This window comes from Microtus oregoni, unplaced genomic scaffold (assembly GCF_018167655.1).
Source record: "Microtus oregoni isolate MIOR12 unplaced genomic scaffold, Mior012 000016F_ref0000370, whole genome shotgun sequence".
NCBI lineage: Eukaryota > Metazoa > Chordata > Mammalia > Rodentia > Cricetidae > Microtus > Microtus oregoni.
In genome coordinates this window covers 7,963,219-7,986,996 of record NW_024543075.1, presented here as the reverse complement: position 1 = coordinate 7,986,996, position 23,778 = coordinate 7,963,219, and the positions used below count along the sequence as shown (strand labels likewise).

The 23,778-nt window shown below is 47.1% G+C and overlaps 1 protein-coding gene across 1 annotated transcript in view; it reads left to right on the top strand.

The window, feature by feature from the left end:
- Mgmt (O-6-methylguanine-DNA methyltransferase) overlaps positions 1 to 23,778 on the top strand; it is a 237,415-nt gene that overhangs the window by 172,973 nt on the left and 40,664 nt on the right. Inside the window, exon 3 of the mRNA XM_041667076.1 lies at positions 15,496 to 15,656. Within this exon, the coding sequence (XP_041523010.1) occupies positions 15,496 to 15,656 (161 nt within the window). The remainder of the gene's footprint in view (positions 1 to 15,495; positions 15,657 to 23,778) is intronic.

Below are 23,778 nucleotides of genomic sequence, written 5' to 3'. Positions count from 1 at the left end.
TGCTTGTAGGCAGAGGGCCACGTCTGTTGGAGGAGTTGAGGAGGTTTTCTGGCTCAGCTCACGGTCATCCTCCAGGCAGTTAGTGGGACTTGGCAAGTATGGTCTTGGTGCTTTGACCTTCTGGTGGTCTCTGTGCCAAACCAACAAAACAATGCTCAGGAGAGGAGAGATGACAGGCCAAGAGCCATCTGAAACCGTGCAGTATTTTAAATTAATTTGGCCCCATAGCATGGGACGGGGAGATATTACTAAGTCTTTATGACTCATGCAGACAGGTCTTGGGTTCATGAATCCATGTTGACTCTTGGACTCTGGGTGGGACTGAAACTACCCTTCTGTGCTTGACTGTGACTCAGACTGTCAGTTCTGAACTGTTCAAGTTTTAATCCAAACAGAGAGGTGGGTAGTAAGCACTTAATCAAAACTCAGAAATGTTCTTGCCATGCTGCAGCCTGTGCTCAGTCAATCTGAGTTTAGAACTTCAAGGCTGCGGCCTTTTGAGAATGCATGAAGTCAACTGAAAACACTAAGACTCTACTGGAAACACAGTCTCGATGTAGGAGGGTCTTCTGTCTATGTGTTACTTTCATTGGTTAAATAAAGAGACTGCCTTGGCCTTTTGATAGGCCATCTTTTAGGTGGGTGGAGAAGACAGAACAGAATTCTGAGAAGAAGGGAAGTGTGGCAGACGCCATGGCTCTCCTCTCCCAGACAGACGCTGGTTAGACTCATGCCAGTAAGCCACAGTCAAGTGGCAATACAGATTATTAGAAATGGTTTAGATCAATATGTGAGAGTTAGCCAATAAGGGGCTGGAGATAAAGGGCCAGGCAGCAATTTAATTAATACAGATCTCCATGTGATTATTTCGGGCATAAGCTAGCCTGGGGCCAGGATGACAAGCAGCCCACCACTCCTCATTACTACACAGTCTGGCCCCAGAATGCATCAAAATGCTTAGACTCATTCCAAATCCTCCCTTTAACTATACCCACTCCCTTCTCTCCTTCCCATCTATCTTTATCTTGAAGTTTGCATTCCCTCATTGACAGTTCACCAATGGCTCTAAGTACATCACACGAACTACTGGTGCCAATTGCTGTGAGTGGCTCAGAGCTGACTGGAGACGGGCTGTCCTTGCCTCAGGAAGGCAGGGAGAGTGTGTGAGCTCACCCACACGTGTTCGTCAGGGAGTACCTACCTATTCCAGGTGAGATTCAGCTATGTTTGCAGGTTCCTTGGTGTGCCCTCTATGGAGAAGACAGGAAATTAGCCAACGGATGCTGTGTGTCTGGCAGAGATGAGGGTGTAGAGTCTGGCAGGGTACCAACCAGGGAGTACAGTGTTTGACAGAAGTCAGGGTATGGAGCTGGGAGGGCGGCATCCAGAGGGTAGGTACTGTGAGCTTGGCAAAGATCAGGGTACAAAGCTTGGGGGCACCAGCTAGGAGATGCTGTGTGCTTGGCAATGATTGAGGTATAGACCTGAGAGGGAAGCAGGCCAGAGGCTGCTTCGTACTTGGCAGGAGCTACCGTTCAGTGTGTTAGAGCCTCGCCCACACCAAGGACATTGGTGTCAGATAGTGTGGACCCTCACTCTGTGCACATGAGGCGTTGCAGAGAGATAGTGAGCAGGACAGAAACATCGACCCCCACGGGATCCAGGAATGTGTGTGGTTTGTGGAGGTTCTCTGGGTGTGACTGAAGTGTGGACAGGAGCATTCTAAGGTTCTTCTGACTTCCAAGCATGATTACCATGAGAATAGTGAACACTAAAGGAGGGAGATGCCTAACTCTGACCCAGCAAGAGTGTTGGAGAATTTTAGGATTGTTAACAGCAGTAGGGAGTCTAGGGATAATGAATGACAGCCTCTTAAAGTTGCAGCTTCCAAGCAGACCAGAAGGTCTGTATGAGTTTAGATCAAGGGTCCCAGCAGCCTTCTGTGCAGGACCAGATCACAGAGGAAGAACCTGGGAACTAATCAGTTCTGGAGCTGTATCCAGAAGCAAGTAAGCATGGCTGAATGCTGATGGAACTTTCGTTTACAAAGACAGGTAGTCGGCCAGGTTTAGCCTGTAGAGGCTTATTGGCCAGGGAAGCCTTGGGAATCCTGTGTAAGGACGAAAGGGAATCAGAGTGAGAGGGGGTGGGAATCCAGTGGCAGCTGCTCTACTGGTCCGAGAGAGTCTGGGGCTCAGATGCTTCCTAGCCTTAGGGCTGAGGAAGATGAAGGAGAGCAAAGCTCTCAGCATCTTCTGAAGGAAGCCATGAAGTGGCTTTGGTGCAAGTGGAGACACCTGAGGTGGGTTTGTCCCTTGCATGTGCTAAGGAGACTTTGAAGTCCGCTGCTGGGCCTTCCTCCTCTGGCCATTCCCCATCTACGCCTCCAGGGAGGGAGCCAAGCAGCATCCGGTAGATACTCCAGGGTGAGCTCAGCTCTGTGACAAAGCTGAGTAGGACATGGAGTGAGCGTCCTAAGGTCTGTGCACAGGGCTAAACTATTACATCGCAGAAGAGTTGTGTCTGTGAAAGGGTTTCCCAGAAGATCGTCATGTATGCTTACATTTGCATCTGCACCCCTAAGCCAGCATTAACACACTGCAGCTCCAGAATGCGAATAGCTAGACACGCAGTCATTCCTTCATGACCATGCTCTCTGTGTAGAGTCTTTATTTCCAAGGATCCAAGCACTGGGGTTCATGCAAGGGTTAAAATCTTAAACATCCAGCCCATATAAACGTAAAAAGATGTCTCTGTGGCATTGATTTGCAGTTGGAAGATAATTTCGCATACGAAGTCCCTTTTCTAAGGCTGGCAATGGAACTCGGTAGAGTGTTTGCCTAGATGCACAGAGTTTTCGGTTCCAGCCCCAGCACCACATAAAACTGGGTGTGGTAGTGTGTGCCCGTAAATTCAGCATGCTGGAGGTGGAGGCAGGGGGTTCCGGTGTTCAAGGTTATGTCCATCTACATAGTTCTCGAGACATGCCTGGAATATATGAGACCCTGTCTGGGAGAGGTAGGAGGGAGCGAGAGACAGAGGAAGGGAAAGAGGGAGGGAGAGACGGAGGGACAGAGGGACTGGAAGTTGGATTGACTGCAAGAACAGGCATCTGTGACGGGATGCACATGCTGGCGCGGGGAAACAAGGTAGAGGGAGGCAGGAACATCTGGACCAGAGTTCCTTTGGCAACTATCTTCAGCAGGATGGTCCTCCCTTTCCATTTATCCCTGGTACCAGCAGCAGAGTCCCAGTGTCAATCCAAGAGCTTAAAAGTGCTACCCTAGGCTTTGGGGCTTACATGAAGGGGTCTTTCCTCAGCTCGCTGTCAGAACAGCTATACATAAGTGCCTGGTTGTTTGGGCTAGAAAGCCCTGTGACCCCTCCCCTGGGACTAGCAGCTAGCCCGGTCTCATGGTCCAATCAGGCTGCCTGAGGTATGACAGCATCCCAGAGGGCCACAGGGACTCTTGAAAAGGAGGAGATGGCATATAAAATACGGCTTTGCAAGCAGCATGGGCAGGAGCTGGCAGTTGTTAAAGCGCCAAGTTCAGCTGCTCTGCAGTGGGGTGTGTTCTACAGGCATCTCCCAGCCCTTTCGCTCTTGCTTCCTGCTTTGGAACATATCGGGACTCTTCCCTCGGTGGAGTTTCGATTAGAAGGGCCGAGGGTGTAGCTGAACTAAGCTCGAGTCACTGGAAGAAAGACAGGTCCTGGGAGAACGGCCAGCGTCAAGATGAAAGGGAGGGTGGGCACGCAGCTGAGCCCTGTTCGCAGCGTGATCTCATCCCGGGTTGAAACCCTGGCTTCTCCTGCCAGTGACAATACTTCTTGAAAAGGCACAAATGTTTTCTGCTTCTTGTAATCCACTTCTTGCAAATATTAGTGCTCTGGAAGAAAGATTTATTTTAATAATGTGAGTTTCAGGGTTTTTTTTTCCCTGTGGTTAATGTTGTTTTATTACTCTATATTCTTGCCAGAAAGTGCATTTTAAGAGTTTCAATTCAAAATTAAATATGACCTCAGTGTTTTAAAATACAATTATATTAACTGTCCATTTAATAGTTGCTTAAGATTGTTTGGCCACTAATGCATACTCAATATACTTGTCTTATATTAAATACAGTATTTTTTTTACTCCACTGACCAGCTAACGTGACCAGCGAACATGTCCCAGCTGCAGTAGTTCACAGGAGAAACTAGGGTCTTCTCAGAAGTAAGCGGCAGAACGTTGTCCACCGGAAAAATGTGCTGTTACCTATCACAAGCTGGGCTTTTCTGTGAAAACACCCCTGTGTTTGATAGTAGGGAACTATCTATTATTTATTTAGAACTGTACAAACCAATTTGCAAGTCGGGTAATTTAGGGGCAGGATTATTTATTAATAAGCCCAGTACATGAGTTAATGGGGCTAAACTCATCAGAGGTCAATCCTCATCTAATCCATTTTTTTTGTAAAATAAAAAGAGGCCTCGTCTTTGGCATATTTAGTTATTGTTTTAAATTTTAAGTCAGAAACTCCACTGTTAAAGTGAACTTTTTTTTGTCTGAATGGCATGGTTGGTGTGGGAGGGCCTTCTGTCTATGTGTTGCTTTTATTGGTTAATGAATAAAGAAACTGTCTTGGTCTTTGATAGGGCAAAAGAGCAGAGCAAGGCAGGGAAAACTAAAGAGAATGCTGGGAGAAAGGAGGCAGGGTCAGAGAGAAGCCATGTAGCCCTACTGGAGCCAGATGGAACTTTACCCAGTAACCACAGCCACGTGGCGATACACAGATTACTAGAAATGGGCTAAATTCAGATGTAAGAGTTAGCCAATAAGAAGCTAGAGCTAATGGGCCAAGCAGTGATTTAATTAATACAATATCTGTGTGGTTATTTCGGAGCTAAGTGGTCAGGAACCAACAAGCGGCCTCCTCCTTACTACACATGGTGGCAGAGAGTCTGTAAACTACATGGAGATGGAGTCCATGAGCTGAATTGGGGTGGTGGGTTTTTTCCCTGTTAAAATCAAATGCATTTTTCCTTGTTGTGTGGGCTCAAGGGAAGAAGCAAGACTGGTTCTCAACAAAGGTGACCCAGAGGAAACATGGGAGAGGAAGAGAAGCTAAGGAGGGACCTGACCTCCTGGTTCTCCTTCCTTTGGGACTGGAGTGGGTCCTGACAGCCACTTCAGGTGCTTTGCCTCTGGGGATCTCCATTTTCCCTCACATCCCACATTCCCAGTGGGAGTAGCCATGGGCTTCCAGTAGGGATGGACAATGTGATGTTGTGGACCAGCCGTGGGCTTCCATCAGGAGTGGACAATGCGAAGTTGTGGACCAGCCATGGGCTTCCTCTTCATGGTCCTCAGGGTCTCCTCTGGCCTAGGGAAGCTGGTGCCTGCACAGCGGCTCTGGTGCACACCATGAGTACTGAGAGTGGTCTTCTCAGTAGGGCTGCGTCAGTCTCCTCTGGTAACAACTCAGTGGGTTCCTCTGTGAGGCTGAGAATCCTGATGAAACACTGAGGGTGTGGTAATGTGACCTTCATCTGGGACCTTTGGACCTGATGGAATCCAGTATGGTTTTGGTCTTACAGGAGGCTACAGCTCAAGGTTTTACTCTTACCTGCTGTTTTGGGCTTGTTTGTTTGTTTTCCTTATTGTGTAGTCAGTGGGGATGAACAGACATGAAGGAAGGAAAGCCCCTTCATCTTTTGGCTTCAAATCGGCACCATTTCCAGGCTCTTAACTGTAGAGTCCATCTAAAGTGAAATTGGACTGGAGGCCCACTCCCAGGGTGTTAGCCGACCTAGCATCCAGGTCCAGGCAGGCGAAAAGATGTAACTTCTGCTGTCTAGAAAACCTCTGGTTATTTTCACTGCAGAATGGTTCTCAGCAAATTATTCATTGAAGAAACGGAATCTGAAAGCAGGCATTTTGGGTACACATTATAATCAATTAGTTCATTGGGCAAATACTGTGTTCCAAGAATATGCTAGAAGGATCAACAGGCTGGGTCTGCTCTCCCAAAACAGTCTTGGTGGAAAGTCCATGGTTTGACTAAAGCCCTGTCTCTCTCCTGCCATCCGATCATGCTGTATAGTAAAGGTTATGGCCTAGTCATTCTACTTTTCTGAGCCTACCTTCTGGAGGGTAAAAATTTGGGAAGGTGGTGGTGGGTCAGAGGCATTCTGGGGATAGGCCTGTTGTGTGACTTTTCCTAGGTAAATGTCAATAAACAACTACGTTCCTCAGATAGACCACCAAGGATGGGCCCAGAGAAAAAGTTCTGACTAAGTCTAGCTTGATGAGCCAGTGAGTTTATTGTAATTCCTCAGAGAAATCTTGGATGACTCTCAGGTAACTGTGTCACCAAAAACCCAGCTCCAGAATGGGTGACAGCTCAAAAAAGTTCCATCTCTGGGGCTCCCTGATCAACTTGTAGGCTTCTCCACTAAAGCGTCTTCTCCCCGCCCAGTAATTGTTCACTGCCTATAAACTCAGGAAGGAGCCTCAAGGATCTTCTTTCTCAGCTTCTTGAACCTTGTAAGTTTCATGAACTTCCTGAGCCTTAAAGAGCCTCCTTCCTTTCAGGAGGGATTCTTTAATTCTGCACAATAAGACCTCTTGTGGAAAGGAATGTTGTGTTCTGTGGACAGGTCACCAAATGACTTTTAAATCACATGCCTGACACGTGCTAAGCCTTGATAGTAAGCAATGGATGTGGACAAGGGGCTTGTTTTAGATTGCTTCCCTAGATGCAATGAGCCCTAATCTTTGAAGGACCTACCTTCCTAAGGCTACCCTGGGGCATAGAGCTATATGATATGGAGGGGCTTGTCAATAAGACCTCCCAGTCAATTGCCTTGCCTGTTAATAACCTAGATAGCTAGACTATAGGGCACTAAACCAGCTGTCTTTACCCCTCTGAAAGGCTGTCTTGAGATTCCCCAACTCCTGCTGCTCATTCTTACCTCTTGACACTTGCTCCTGTGGAAAGCAAAGGCCCACTGAGTATGGTTTCATTTCCAGTCCCCAACACCGTATGTTCTCAAGCAAGCCCTTGCTTGAAACTCATGGCATCTTCTCCTAGGTGGTCTTGCAAACCCCTAAAAGCACAGACTAGTTAGTTCTCAGCACATAGCAATCTTTTGCACTTTCATCCTGCCTCGTGAGCAAATATTGATTGCCTTTATTTCAACAGGAAGAGAAATGAAGTGATTTCTTTACTCGGAGGGTCTCTGTGCACACTTGAGCCAGGTAGAGTGAGGCCAGGTCTGTGGAGGCACCAGAAAATGAAACCACGCATGTGTATAGATTAGTCCAACAGAGAAACCAAAAGACAGAGGATGTTCATAACAAGTGGCTCTGTTTGCAGCCATGTATCCCACCATGAAGTTAGTCATAGGAGAAGATACAAGTGGTTGACCAGATGCCCATTTGAGATCCCTGCGAAGAAAATGTAGTAGTAGTCCCTGGTTGTTGTCAGTCCACACACTGATGTTCATTTTTCAAGAGCTAAGGAAGGGAGTTGTTATCCAGGCCCCAAAATCCTCTGGGAAACAACCTTTTGAAAGTCCCCGCAATATGATGAGCCAGAGAGGGACTCTTGCACTCTTATGGATGTGTAAGCATTTTATTTTAAGATGCTAAATTAAATTTGGAGAGAGGCAAGTACCTTCTGTGTCTAGAACATTAAAAAGCCTCTCTGTTTGCTACTTGGTGGTAGGAAGCAGAGGCAACATAGACGTACGGCTATTTGAACTCTTTATTTGCCGCATTTACAATATTAATAACAGTGTTTCCAGAAGTTGTCACATCAAGTAAAAGATCTTCATTCCAGGCTGTCTTTGGGGGCCAAATTGAGACTGGATGCATGCATTTAATAAATTGTAGTCTCAAGTAGTCATTTTTGTAAATAATTAGTTTCAGCGAAAGAATAAGTTAGCATATTGTATGCGTCTAATGTTGCAGGCGCACATACAGCAAACTTTGCTATTAATCAACAGTCGAGCACTGCAAGTGGGGTCTCATACATAATGAATTGTGCTTAAGCCTCATGGGTTTCTTGATAGAAAAATAAAAGAAAACACAAGTGTAGTCAGCTTTTGAATAAAATTTAACTAGATTGCTCTGCATCCTATAATTGTTTTGGAATCATTAGGGACCTGATCATTCATCTGTAGTTTTGGGGTGTTTTTATCTTCATCTGTCAAATGCTGGAGACTTTTAATGATATGTTAAAGTGTTGATAAAATAGAATTTTTCTTTTAATGACTTACATTAAAGGTGTAAAGGTCTATATTGCCTTTTTTTAAGATATTCTAATAGCCTGTGTGTACTATTTAAACTGCCTTTACAATATGGTTTTAATTGCTGATGTGTTTTTAACACACAATTATCTTTTTAAGAAAAATATGTAATCCTTATGGGGAAGAGTTTAAAATTTTATATAAACTTTTCCCCATTTTTGTGGATGTATTAAAATGCTATAATAAATCCTTTTGTGGTTTTATTTCGGATCTGGAATTTATTTGAGCCTCAAATTTTGTTTGAGGTAAGGCCTCGCTGTGTAACTCAGATTGACCTTGAAATGAGGAGCCTTCTGCCCCACTTGTCTTAGTGAGCCTCAGTTTTGAAGGACTGGTATGCATATGGGAAATTGATCCCCAACTTTGCAGCATCCATATGACCTTCTAAAGCCATCAAAATGGAAAGTTGCTAAAAACTCATAGAGTTCCCTCATACTGTTGACTCTGGGACATATCATTTCATGGCTGGTGATGGTATTATAAAAATAGAACTCATGTCAGGGACGAAAGGCCCTGGACTACATAGGAACAGCTCAATGAAACAGTGCTGAGTGGACATCAGAGTCCTCTGCTGTGACTGTAGAGTGTCACTGCCTTCCCCGCAGGCTCTCTAGTTCTGTCCTTCTAGTACATCATGGTAGAAATGCATGTTTGGTCGGGCTGCTCACCTCACTCAGTTGGGAGGCAGAATACAAGAGGAAGGGGCCCTGACTCTGACCCTGACCTAACTCCTTCCAACTAGGCCTCTTCTGCTATCTCCCATAGTGCCACAGGCTGGTGATCAAAGCACATGGGCCTTTGGAAGACATTTCAGAGTCAGACCATAGCAGGTACTGTAACAAGGCTCTTATGGCTATCTGTAAGCTCTCTTCTTGTGAGTGGTATGTGTTCCTATTCTACTGTAGTAAACACTGATGAAACCAACATGGGAGAGGATAGTGCTTATTGGGCTTACACTTCTATACCACAGAGCATCCCTGAGGGAAGCTAGGGCAGGAAGTCAAGCTGGAACCTGGAGGCAGGACCTGAAGCAGAGACCATGGAGGGATGCTGCTTATGGGCCTCACCTGCCCTGACTTACTTGCTCAGTCTGCCGAGCAAGAACCACCTCTCCAGGGGCAGCACCTCCCAGAGTGGTCTGGCCCCTCCCACATCCGCCTTCAAGAAGATGTCCTACAGACTTGCCCACAGACCAGTCTGATGGAGACAATTCCTCAATTAAGATTCCCACTTCCCATGTATTAAGTGGGCAAAAAGTAATTGTGATACTAATTGTTATTATCCTTATACTTACCTTTGGGTGGGTGGAAAATCTGTGACACAGCCGACCTGTGAGTCACTGAGAATAGCTCGTGTGTGTGTGTGTGTGTGTGTGTGTGTAGTGACGTCATTAGCACAGCTCTGTTCGTGAGCTGTTGCTGAGCAGCACGACCTCAGTGCAATTGTGAGTGCCTACCAGTGTGTCTTTATGGCTCTTCACCTTGCCTCAGTTTCCTTGTTGAGGTTGCCTTTTCTTATCGTTGGCATCAGCTCTTTCGTTCACCCCTTTTTCTATTCTATATCTTAAAATCACCCTGGGAAAGGTGAGCTGCCAAGTCTGCACGCGAGTGTTGCCTGGACAGTTCCCACCCCCAGGCAGTGCTATGGAGCCGTCACTCACTGTCCATTCATGGACTGGCATGAGGCTGGAGAGTCCTTGGTAACCCCCGTCTAGCATAGGGTTGTTTGAAAGGCATCTAAGAAAGAGCCACTGTTGTTGCCCTGCGTGCCTCACCTTCACGTCCCCTCTATCTGCACAGTTGGCTACAGGTGCCCGAGGAAGGGGCCACCTAGGTGGGCACGCTCCCCAGTAAGCCGTGAATGGAATCAGACCGTCACTGAATTGGAATGAAAAAGTTTAAAGGCTTTATTCGGTCTGCCTTTTTCTAAAAAGCAGTCTTTATTGATAGCAGGTAGCATAGTTTGTTTCTCGTCTTCAATCCTACCCCTGGAAGAAAAATGCCCGGGTTTTAGTGAGAAGGCATAATTAGATGCAGGACACATCCATCAAACACAACCCACTCGGCTAGAGATCTTCTAAATTAGACATAATTGTGTGCGTGCCAGCACGCCGGAGCAAGAGTCTCCGCACGGTGTTTCGAAAGTCACCTCTGCCGCAGTTGTGCCTCAGTGAGCCTGTGAAGTCCGGAACTCCATCCCAGAGTCCCAGAGGCTCCCCCGCCCTCCACACCACACGCTGGAAGCCAGAGGAGGCAATGTTCCTCACCTAAGGCTGTCCGGTGTGCTGCGTGTAGCCTCAGCTCTAGGCTCCTCCTCCTGCGAAGAGCCCTGCCAGGAACACCACACGTTGCCACACAGCTTCCTCTCCACCTTGCTGAAGGACACAGCCTACATCGGCTCCTTGCCAGAGTCTGGAAGAAATCTCATCTGTAGAATTCTTGTATGACCCTCTAGGGTCATAGTTAATGGTCCCAAATCATAGGATGCAAAGTCACCCTCTGGTGGAAAGGGACTGGGTCACAGAGGAGATGGCATGAGTACATGGTCCTTGTCCTTCTGCATTCTGATTGTCCATAGCAGCACCCACCTTGGGGGGTGACTGTCCGTACAGGGCTCCCACACATGTGAACGACTCTAAAGAAGTCCTAGCCTGTTTTCTTATAGCAAATGATGTTTAAGGTTAAGTACATTTGTTTTACTGCTTTGAGAAGTAGACGTCATTTAGAAATGAGCCTTTAGGTGATTCTCTCCTCAGGGCACCTCCTGAAGCATCCCAGATTCCGTATACCCAAGTCTCCCATGGGCTGGGCCATGTTTCCAACTATTGGGTGAATCTGTACTCCGGGAAAGATGGAGGAGGTGGTGGCAGCTGTGTCCTTTATGTTTCCCTTGTAGCATGGCATGCACATGGCACCACTTGGTAAAGAACGAGACCCCAGGAAGGCTCCCTCAGAAGGCTGTGGAATTGAACCACCTACTGTCCAGAGCCTTGCCATGTCTGGTCTCCATTCAGTGGTTAAATAACTTGGCAGGATCCAGGAGACAAGATGGGCACCCCACACTGCACTGGGGCCATCTCCATTAGGCTTGGCTGAATTCGTCTTGCCGGTCTGTCTTCCATTCTGTTCCTAAGGGTGTCCATGTCCTGATAGGGAAGCTTCATACAGAAAGAATAGCTCTGCTCATGTGGCAGAAGTCTGGACTGGGGCTTTGGAGCCACTCGTCTTTGCCCTGTGCAGAAATGATCAGAGCTGCCATGCACCATGAGTCATCGTCCCTTCTCAAAGTCACGAGCCACAGCACCACTTCGCACGTCCCGCGCTCTGGAATCCCAGGAAGCAAGATGCTTTTGACCTGGAATTACCAACAGTTGTGGGTTTCTTGTGGACCCCACCCACAGTGTGTTAAAATCCCTCATACTCTAGCCTCATACTTCCTCCTGTGGTAGAAGCTAAAGAAAACAGGGTCTCTTTTTTTTTTTCAGCCCCTAGCCATCTTCCAAAGCCAAGTTAAAGAGCAAAAATTGGAGTTTGTATCACAGTCTTCACCTCCTGAGTCCTCCATGGGGGTAGGTGACATGCTGGCCTAGAGAGATGGACCCATGTCAACCACTCAGATTGGAATAAGTGTCCCCAAGGAATACCAAGCACTGTACCGAGTGGTTCTCAGGGGTCTGCAGCTTGTTCTGGGCTGGTACCGAGGAACTTGAGTTTGGCATTTAAAAGAGTGGGGGCACAGAGCCCCTAATTATTGGAGTCTCAGCACTCGTCGGTGGGGAGGTCTGGAGAAACACCTCCATCATAAGAACAGCCGTTAGCACTGCTGTCACGCCGCCATAGCTCTTCTCTGGACGAACAGCCGGGAAGGCTGGCGGAAGAGGGCAGGGCAAAAAGAATAAATTTCATTTTATTGTAGAAATGGAAATTTGTGTCATGGCTTTAAAAATCTGGTTTTATGTGTGTGTTTAAAGCCATTCATTTTAAATGTAGCCCCATAAATCCTTGCTTCGGAATCAAAGCTGTTTTAATTACATTTCACCCATGGCTACTTATCTAGTGCTGATGGAGAAAGAGTTAAAAAGGGAACCCCGGAGTGAATCAGAGGTGAGATCTTTAGCACAAGCATAAAAAATCAATTTAAGATGAATTTTAGTACTATAAAAATTCTTCACATATCCTTTTAAGAGTGGGAAATGCTGGGAAACACGGCTTGCCCTCTGGAAGGTGGAAGGCAGGCCAACATGGGCAGCAGAGGCCTCTGAGCCGTCGCTGAGAAATACAGAAGGCCCAGACTCGTGCTTTAAAATGTTTCCTCATACGGTGAACACTGATGTCCATCAGAACCCCGGTGTGCAGCACCCATCAGCACCCACACTAACCTGGCCTTAACTACCTGTTTTATCTAAACCTACCCCACTCCACCACCACTCGTGTTTATGAAGGTGGTAGTTTGTACAGGACCTAAAGGCAGTCCCACCCCTCCCGTGTCCTTGGTTGGGAGTCTGTAAACATAGACGTGGATTTTAGTCACTGCCTGTCTGAGCAGGTGGAGTGAACCCTGAAGACTACGGGCTCCTTGCTGGCTGCCTTGCTCTAAAGGGACCTGCTTGCCTCCCGCAGACACCACACCTATTCCCTATTCCCTCAGTTCCCCCGCCCTCATCATTGCCAGGGACCAGGAGGGCAAAGTGCATTATGTATTTCTCCATCTCTTCCTTTAGACATCCTCGACACACCATCCCCTTGGTTAGTGAGCAACAGAGGAAGAATAAAATGACGGAGCATGTATCTCTAAAATTGAGTAATATCGAAGCCAGGCACGGGCAGAAGTTTCCCTTCCCACGATCAGACAGTGCTAATAGGGAAAGCAATCAGGGCAATGAGACAGTTCCATCTCTCTAGGAGACTCCCAAGAGAGGCCTGTAGTCTGCATGCAGAGTGAGCTGTCATCCCTGGGGCCCACCTGGGGTGTACAGGCAGCGGCGGCAGTGGGGAGGGACATCATACCTGTTTGTTGGGGCGCAGGGCGGAATGAGGCCCCGCTTAGCGGTTTCAGAAACAGCAGTTGTGATATCCACAGGATTGGGCAGCTCAGGGCCCGGTTGTGTGTGTGTGTAGGGGTTAGGGGTACAGAGGACAATCTCTGGTGTCACTCCTCAGGTGCTGTCCATCTTCTTTAGACCCTAGGATGTCTCACTGGGTCGGCACTCACCGTGCAGGCTAGGCTGTCTTCCCGTCCCCAGCGCTGAGAGTCCAAGCACATGCTGCGGTCCCAGCCTTTTCACTTTGACACTGAGAGTCTGACTTAGATCGCCGTGCTTGTGTGGCAGTCCTTTGCCACTGAGGTATTATCCCGTCCTCCCAGGCCTGGTGTCTCCTCTCAGCCGTCCACTCCTGCCCCGTAACCTCATGCATTATGGCTTCTTTCTCCATCCGTCCTCTGTTCATATGCGTCTAAGGCCTTTTCTGAATGACTTCCGGTTCTCTCTGAAAACAATACAAAGGAACCCTGCCCTGCATCCTAGCCTGGAAGTTCATTTCTTTGAAATACACAAGGACTTAGTGGAGACACAGAGGCTCCCACCAAGACACTGTCCTAAGCAGTTACACACCTGCACAGGCCTGTTCACCCTGCTGTAAGCCTGCCACTGCCTATGAGAGTCAGATCTTCAATACACAAGGAAGGAGCCGCACACCAGCTCCTTGCATCTCCTCCATCAAAACCTTCCCTGTCATGCTCATGGGACACCCCGCCATAGGACCGTCTGACCCTGCTTGCTCTGGGAACCAGCTCCTCTGTGGCTTGAGACCTTCCTGCCCTACCTCTAAGCTCTGACCTGTTGCTTTCTGCTTTAGTCTTTATCCAAAACTGTTGTCTTCATCCCTACCCCTGGCAGCTCTGGTGACTTCTGTCTGTGGAACCCATCTTGCTCTCCACCAACTTCACATAGGCAGCCAGGCCTAGAGTCCAGGCCCTGTCACACCTATGGGGGGCCCCATTTCCAAAGCTGACTGAAGGCCTCCCCTCCTTACCAAGATGTGTGGACACAAACCTGTGGAGTGAATGGTCCCTCCCAGGACACAGGAGCCAACAGAGGTTGGTGAGATTCACAGTCCAAGGAATCTACACCTCTACACCATCCAGGCCTTTCCGCCTTGCCATGAGAACTTTGAAGGACCCAGAGAAGCTGTGCCGTCCAGGCCCAAGAAAGTCATACAGAAGCTGCTGCTGTCTAGAGCTGGAAATGAAGAGAAGGAGAAAACTCACCAGAGAAATCAGATCCAGTGTCTGTGCCTCCTGGGTGTGGATCCCAGAAAATTGAAACAGAAACTGAGTCTGCCATAAAACTCCAGGCTCAGAGCCCAGAGCACAGAAGTGGCCTTCCCTCGCAGCGTGAGCTCTTAGCCTGTAGAGCACAGCCTCAAAGGCAGACCCCAACTGAGCATGAACAGTGGGCTCCATGCAGGGCCAAATCAGGGAACAGAAGACGTCTCTGTGGAGGAGCAGCAAAAGCCCGTTCAAAACGGCTATGAACATTTCAGTTTTAAACGCCAGGGCATCAGCTGAAGGAGGGGGACCGCAGAGAGTGAGCAGGAGGATTTGTTACTAAGCACCTCCAGCTAGACACCCCAGGCAAGAAGGAGTCACCCCCACTAGCCTCGAAGCACTAAACTCCTACGGTGATGTCACTTGCCACTGGTGCTAGGGAACATGGGTCAGTATACTCTAAGGAGCTTCCAAAGGTGTGGCCCAGAGAAGCGACCGGTCCCCTTCTGCTGTGGGGATTCAGGGTGAGATGTGGGATGTGGATGGTGCAGTCTGATTACCTGATGTTTGGGGAGAATAGTTTGGGCGGTGGTTAGCTGATGATGCTGACTCTCAAGCCCTAAACCGGGGCATGGGATGTTCCTGTGTGTCGGTTCCTGGTTCCCATCCCCGGGCACTATGCCTGCAGAAACTTGGAATCCACATTTTGAACCCTCCCTGCCTGTAATAAGCCTGGGGCTGGAAAAGTAAATACAGGGACTGACTGCAGTGCCTTCCCACCCAGCGTCCCTTAGTGGTCGTTTCTGTTATCTGGAGGTCTCTGTGCGTCTGGCAAAGACTCAGCCTGAAGAGTGGCCAACAGTCTCCCTCCATTAGCTGCAGTAGGTATGCTTTTCATGTGTGTGGTAACTGGGCTTCTTATCCCTTTTGCAGCCCCACAGAGGCCCCAGCTAGTCCTGAGTTGCTCGGTGGGCCGGAGGGACCGCCAGAACCCCTGGTGCAGTGCACAGCCTGGCTAGAAGCCTATTTCCATGAACCTGCAGCCACAGAGGGGCTCCCCTTGCCCGCTCTCCATCACCCTGTGTTCCAGCAAGGTCGGTAACCGCGCTCCCTTTGGGGAGCCTGACTTATTAACTATGGCTGACATCACAGCTCGTTTACTGACTACACAGGCTTGGAATTTTCACTCCGTCTAAACATAGGCGGCATGCGGCCAAGCTGAAGGCCGAAGGCTAAGAGCTCACGACCCCGCCCACTCCGAGTGGTTGTGTTAGTTTTGGCACATGGTCCCATAATTCTTGGCAAAAGCAGTAAAAATGATGCATGCAGATCAACTCTTGACTCTGGCTTGGCTGAAAGGTTTAAATGGGAACACATCTGAATGGCAGTAAATTCTTCAATAAGCTTATTGTTAGTTTGAACTCTCTGCCTGCCAACTGCACAGAGAATGAGCTCTCTATCTGGACAGTTAGCCACTTCTGTGAAGTGACTTGGTAACAGTGACTTCAGAGGCCACTCCACCACTGCATCTTCCCAGATAAGTTTTAATTTCTCCAGCTTACCATGTATGTGTTCTAAACGATGAATTTTAAATGAATTGCTTAAATATAGTTGGCTAAGGGCACTGAAGGTCTCCTGGTAATCTAAGGAAACATCTCATTTCTTCTAAAGCTTGTTTGGATCTGTTCAGCACAGGAATTAATTACCGCAGCTAAGATCATTCCGGACCTATAGCAGAAATTTCGTCTGCATACTGACTTTTATAAGAAATCATTCCATATAAATTAGTATATATTCACTTTCAGACATACACGTTCAAATACGTGTATCTCCTTAAGGGGAAACTATAATATTTTTTTTAACTATGGTGAAGCAATCTTGAGGTTCAGAATGGTGTTTTCTAATTATAATTTAGGGATGTTTGAATTGTTCCTGCTTTTCAGTTCACACTTGAAATTGGAGAATTTGGAGGAAAAAAAAAAAAAAAAACAAGGTCAGAAGCCCTCTAAGTTCAGGCTGCTGCCTGACCAGGTTCACAAACGAGGTCAGACAAGTGAGGGGCTAAAACATGAGAATCTACTTTATACAAATAAACTGAAAGAACAGCTGGAATGAATGGGCACCTTGTTCACCCCTGTGTTGTCTAGGATTGTCTTTGGAAGGCTGTGCCCAGCAGGGGTGCCAGAATTTGTTAAGGGGTTTCTGGGAGAGGTGGATGGGTATCTGCAGAACACTGTGTATCCAGTGACCACACCTTCATCGTTCACCCACTGGGGAAGAGAATTTGTCTGTGTACTTGCCCATGCTTTGTGGGGGGACTGAGAGCAGTGACTGAAGGGACTGCGTGTGACTGTTGAACACTTCCAACTGCCCAGCACCGGGGGCATCTGTTGCTATGGAGCCCAAGGAAGTGAGAGCAGAGTCAGACACGTCCAACCACTGTGTGCCTATGGGGTTATTGCCTGATGAACAGGAGAGAGAGAGGGAGGGAGGAAGGGAGGGAGGGAGGGAGGGAGGGAGGGAGGGAGGGAGAGAGAGAGAGAGAGAGAGAGAGAGAATGCACTACAGTTCAGGGTCTCAGGATAGAAAACTATCTTATAGAGGCAGAGCTATCTCCATAATCCCATGAGGTAGTAGATGAAGAATGAGCCTGTAAAATCCTAACCTTTCCTGAGATGGTTTTATGACTTAAAGAAAACTGTAGAGACCAAAATTGTGAGGAAATGACTCACTTTTGGCAAGCCAGACAGACAGTGGGGTCTGCTGGCCTGGTGCCACCAGGGTCCAGATTGTACCTCGCCCTTACACAGACCAGGCCAGTGACCTGAAGTGTGGTGTGAGTGTGATCTCATGGTCAGCGGAGGGTGCCCGCCAAGAGTGGCACTAGAAGAGCCAGGGATTCCTCGGCAGTAAGAGATGCAGAGGATCCCTGCCACACTCTCTGCCACTCCCGTGCATATCAGTGGACTCCTGACTGAGGTGCCAGATCCCAAGAATCCCCAAGCATGTCCCCAGCACTTCAAGAGCCCACACCAGGCCCACACAATGGCAGTGCCCTGTGCCAGCAGGTTCTTGTGGATCTTTGGAGCCAGGAAGATAGATAGAACCATCAGAATAGAGTGAAGCCATGGGCCACCCCCAGCTCTGCAGTATAGGTGAGCGCTTCCAGACAGACAGAATTCGCCCTGGCAGAATTAGATAGGGCGAGGCTTCTTCTGCAGGAGGCTTTTTCCTCCTGGTGTGTTAGGAATCTAAGACCCAGGCTGTCCGCTTCCAAGGTTGCCTGGACTAGGCCTGCCCCTGATAGTTAGTGGCTGCTGTGGGGACCAGGGTTTCCCACGCCCTAGCATGTGCAGGCCAGGTGTTTTTAATTTAGTGTAGTCATTTGCTCCTGGGCAAAGACCAGGTGTGCAGATTTTACAGCCTGGAGAAGGAGGGCTAGGGTTGGTTAGGGCACCCTGGCTTACATGGAATTAATTGGGTCCACTCCACATGTGTCCAGTTTGTATCTTGTAATGCCAAGGAAAGAGCAGAAGGAAAGTCTCACCAAAAGCATACTGGGATATCTCAGTGTCCTCTGGAACTTGGGGGACCCTAGACCAATCTGTACAGAGCAGGAAGAATGGGTCCACTTTGATATGGAATTAAATTTCCTTTACCTGCTCCATTTTCTGTGCATTTTGATTTCTGGATTTGTCTTATGCTTTTGCATGTCTTTTTTTCTTGGGGGTTGAGGAGCAGTGTTTGTTGTGGATTGTTTTTGTTTTGCTTTCTTGTTTCCATATTCCTCATGATTTGGTCCTGATCTGTCCATTTCAACCTGTTTTTAGAAAAAGAGACTTATGGGCTGGAGAGATGGCTCCGTGGGTGCTGTGCTTGTTATTCAAGCCTAACTAACTGGGATCAGATTCCAAGTGTCCACACATAAGACAGATGAAGTGGTTCATACCTGTTATTCCAGTGCTCCTGTAATTTCTGATGAGACAGGAGAATTACTGGAAGCTACTGAGCCAGCTAGCCTGGCCTATACGGTGGTGAAGGAAGGATAAGGGAGACCCCTTTGAGGGAGTCGAACGACCCTTTCACTGGGGTCGTTTATCAGATACCCTGGAAAATCATATATTTACATTATGATTCATGACATTAGCAAAATTGCAGTTCTGAAGTAGCAATGACGTAATTTTATGGTTAGGGGATCACCACAACATGAAGAATTGTATTCAAGGGTTGTGGCATTAGGAAGCCTGAGAACCACTGGTCCAGAGGCTCCTGATGGTACCTGATTCTGGGACTGTACCAGTAGCAACCTCCCCATGAGCCTTCCATCCATTCTCCTGGCTGACTGACAGCCCAGGACATCTGAGCATTTGAGTATCCAAGTCGCATCCAGCCCAGTGTGCTCCAGTGTTGATAATTGGGGAGGGGGTTCTCTTGATTTAGAGTTCCCAGGTGTATTGCTAGAAGGCAGCATATAAGTAGAGATTGCTCATTTGTTCATGGCTGCCCAGACCCAAATTATCACACAGAAACTATATTAATTACAATATTGTTTGGCCTATTAGCTCAGGCTTCTTATTAACTGACTCTTACATCTTAAATTAACCCATTTGTACTAATCTGTGTATTGCCATGAGGCTATGACCTACCAAAAAGATTCTTGTGTGTCCTCCTTTGACAACTACATGGTGTCTCTGTTATTCCACCTACTCTCTCTATACATCTCTGTTTGGATTTCCCACTTGGCTTTACTCTGCCCTGTCTTAGGCTGGAAGCAACGTCTTTATTTACTAATGGTAATCTTTATTAACCAATGATAATAAAACATATACACAGCATACAGAGGGGAATCCCAGATCAGCAGCATTTCAGGGGAGACATCCCTGAGAGCCTCTGGGTCTTCTGATCCCCTCTGGCTGTGTCTTTGCAGGACTGGTCCTATAGATCACAGGCTGCTCGGGCTCCCTACGTGTTTACAAAGTTCTGTCGGCATTGGCTGCCCTTCCCCAGAAGACACCAAACTCCTAATGGACAAACACATACCATACCTGAGAATTATGCTCTACAAGAAACTGTTGAGCTAGCTCTGGGGCATAGAGATGACTCAGTACAGTAATACAGTTTTTGCCCATACTACAGTGTTTGTCTGGCAAGGGCATGAGTTTAGTCCCCAACAGTGTCCCCTGCAAAAAAAGAAAATGGTTTCCAAGTCTCCTGAGTTCTTTCTGCGGCATGTTTCACCCTGTGTTGCATTGATAGTCCCTGATAATTTTTTGGAACCTGTAACAGTGGCACATTAAGGGGTGGTGTTCTGCCATTTATTGACAGGTGAAGCTCTGGGCGGTGTGTACATACGTCTAGGAGTGTGCACGTAGCAGACCAAGGACATGGGCATTTGTTTTTGTCTTGAGAACAGTTAGCTAAGGTGCTGTGTATTACCAGTTACTTCCAAGTCACTGCAGTGTTTTAGAAGATGTCCTGGGAATCTCAAGATCATGACTAGGAGACCATAGTTGTTGAGGGTTACCACAGCTAACCAGAACTATCATGGGGTGTCCAGAAGCAGTTAGAGAGAAGGAAGGCTGCTTCTGAGCCTGGATTTCCATTAATATGATGTAAGGTAGACCCAGTGTTGGGATCACTGAAGGCTGGCATACACTCAATGCCATCTCAGGGCAAAATCACAACCAGCCAGACCCCCCAAGAAATTGTGGGAGTTCAGGATGCCTCTCTGCACAAGAGCCCATGACCAGTCAGCAGTTGCTAAGGCACTAGGGAACCTAGCAACCAGAGAGCTGGGTCTGTAGCTAAAGATGCAGTCCAGGCTTTGATCCCCAAGGTCTTCAGAGGTCTCCATGAGCCTGTATAGGCCTCTGCCCCAAGAGGCAGGGCTCCACCATGCAACCCAACCAAGTCTAGCAGGTGGTACAGAAGAGCGTGCAAAAGCCAATCACGTTCAAGCTGATGATCCCAAGGACCCCTGCCCCAGTCATATTGTGAGTGCTACTTTTGTGGAAAAGCTACAATTTGCCTCTAGATTTTCCTCAATGAATCTCTGAAAGTGTCTATGAAAATTAAATCCCCTTTGGTTATGTCAGCCCGTAGAGGGACTGTCTGCAGAATCCTGATGCTGGACCTCAGGTGTGGCTCTTCTCCAGAGGCAGCCGATGTTCAGTTTTCTACATGAAAAGACAGACATTGTCTCACTGCATTCTGTAGAAGTTTTTACATTTGAGACGAGCTCTGAAAACACAAATGATCTATCAAATCACTATTTTTTTTTTGAAAGCAAGGCAGACTTTTCACTTCAAAAGGGGTTTTTAAAGTTTTATTCCCTGCTGTTAGGACCAGATAAACATATGCTATTCCCAAAAAGACTAGTCAGATCTTTTAGTTCGTTATCCTAGAATATTGTATGTTAATATATTACAGATAATCTTAGTCATTTAAATTTTTGGAATTGTAGTGGAATATATTAACTATATAAATGAATATTTTACTAAAGCATGCATAGAATTGGGCTACATATTATCAATATTTTAAATATAGAACTGGACTGTACATTATCATTATATTAAGTATTGGTATACAGTTAAGAATAATGTCAAAAAAATTAATGGTAGGAGACAGAAGTGTAAAAACTCTTCCTTAATTTAAATGTTTTGCTGAGTTTTAGCTGAATCCCTATGTTCACTCAGTCTTGAAATATGAGATTTATGAGTCTCTTATCTAAAGGCCCACTGTCTTCTCGCAGAAGGAAAAGTCAGATCCTTAGAGTAAAAAAGCATCCCTCCTTCCCAGGGTCAGTAGCCACCAGAATGGCTGACGGCTTTGTGATGCTGGGAAAACCCCCAGGACTGTGGACCCTGGGAGCTCACCAGGTGTGTCCTGCCCTGGGCCATGTTTTTATGCCGTATAGTAAATTACTTCTGAAAAAGTTGAAGGACAAAACAGGGAAAAAGCATTTTCAAATGCTCATAAGTACTTTCTGCTGTTTGCTCAGTTCACCTGGAGGTTTGCTTCCTCCAGTGTTCAGGCAGGCATTGACAGTACTTGGGAGTCGCAGGTGAGCCCTGTCCCTCAGCCAGGTTGAACATATCCCGTCTGTTACTATGGCAACTACTTTTCTTTCCTTGACGACTACTGTTAATTAGGGCACAAATGCGTATTGTGTGAAGGGAACCCATTCATAAACTTGGCTATGATCTCACGTGTGCACCTTGTCTGCCTTTAAATAAAAAAGTAAACAAACACTCCTTCTTGGACTGGGTTCCTCTGCCCCTTGTAACCCCTCCAAGCAGTGTGATATTCCTCTTGAGCCCTTCCTTAAGTAAATGGCTTTGGGAAGACCTAGCAACTGAGCCAGGGTGACAGACGGGCTTATTGCAGCCAAGACACACTTTTCATAGAAATTCGCATCTCTTTCCTCTTCTCGGAATAAAATATGCAAGAACGAACATAAATGGCATATCCCCCCCTTTTCCTTCCCCAAGAATTGGGCCTTTGATGTTCAAGAGCAGCGAATATTAAAGGCCAGCCCTGGCAGGCTGTGGAAAGCGTACCCATTTATGCCGAATGTAAAACAGCACAAATCTAGCCGAATGCGATGCTATCATTAGTTTGTGCGTCGCATTCTTGAAAATAACCGTGGAGGAGCCAAATCGGTTTAAAAGAAGATAACAAAATGGTTTAAGCTACTTAGGTTGAATGCCAATTATATTTTAATATTCAACTGAGCATATTTTACTAAGAAAAAAGGCGGCGTTGACGCATGCATAACTCATTGGCAGCGTCGACCAGCTGTGCCACTGTACTCTGCGAATCACTTTGTGCATCTCAGTAGCACGGTAATTTAGTAGCGGCCTACCTGAGTGATGGCATTTTCAATGAGCAGGTAATCTACAGAGAATTTTTATATGGTTATGAGTTCTGTGCTTCAGCCCAGCAACACAAAAATACATCAAGACCAATTACGGTATCAGCTTTCAGTGTGATACCCTCGCCACGCGAGTGCATGTATTTCTGCCCCAGGCATTTCAAATTGCATCTAATTTGAAATCTTTGGGGTTTTAATTAAATTTCAGAATATATGGAATTCTTCATTAGTACCTGCTCTGAATAGCAGATCCCTCTTCCCTCCATCTCTCGTTAAAGAAGTAGGCGGCGGTAAATAGTGTGCTCAAGAGCTGATCATTTGCGGGGCCCGGGTATCGGGACAGAAATGGTGAAATGCAAAATAATATCAAAAAGATTATTAGTCCAGGGAGAGTCTCTTGATTTGTATTTTAATGGAATTTTACATTTCTCTTAATGATTTGCAAATTGTCCTCTGATTATAAGATGCATTAAGCTTTTCATTTTAATGGCAAAGACACAGGCATTAGCAGAATATTTTTCCAGTCTTCTTTTTCGAGTGTTTCCCTGCAGCAGATAAATATTGAAACCATTAACACCTTTTGATGTGCACTACAGCCTTCGTCAGGGATCCCTGCATGGCCAGCCATGGTGGCTCATACCGAACACCTGGCCGGGATCACCTCTCCACCTGAAGACAGCAAGAGGCCATGATACCTGCTTCTCTCCTTAGAAAACAGACTTTTGTTTTCAGTATTTCACCAGGGTGTGTGTGGGGGGTGTCGTTTGTGTTAAAGCTGATTCATTTCAATATTAGTTAATGGTCCAATTTGTCTTAAAAAGCCGGCCTTGCTAGGGTAAAGGCAGGGGGATGCTGCTCCCAGCTTTAGCCTGGGGCTGACCATGAACTGACAACCGAGCAGCCTTGCCCTGCTCCTCAGGAGGCTTCCCTGGAAACCTAGTGCATCGAGGGAGATGCACCAACTGTGTTAGCCGGCTGACCGGCCTGACCACTCGTGACCCCACAAAGTAACACTTGACTTTAGGTTGGCCTCTGGGATGATACATGGGCCTTGAGGCCAACACTTGCGGCTTCTACGGAGCCCTTAAGTACAAGACCGGCATAGCCTCCTGTTCTGCTCTAGCAGCCCCACATCCACAGGAGGTTTTGACTCTGGCTGTGAGGTGTGGTTCAGAAGGCAAAGGAGAGACTCGGGGTTGCCTGCTCTGTGTAACAGTCTTATACTAGAGTTCTGCCTCATGATTTTGAGGCTGCGAGGGTTTAACAAAGGCACTGGGAAGTACGGTGCCATGGTGAGGGGAAGCTGCTGCCCCATTGTAGGACATTGTCCTCTAGGCATGACA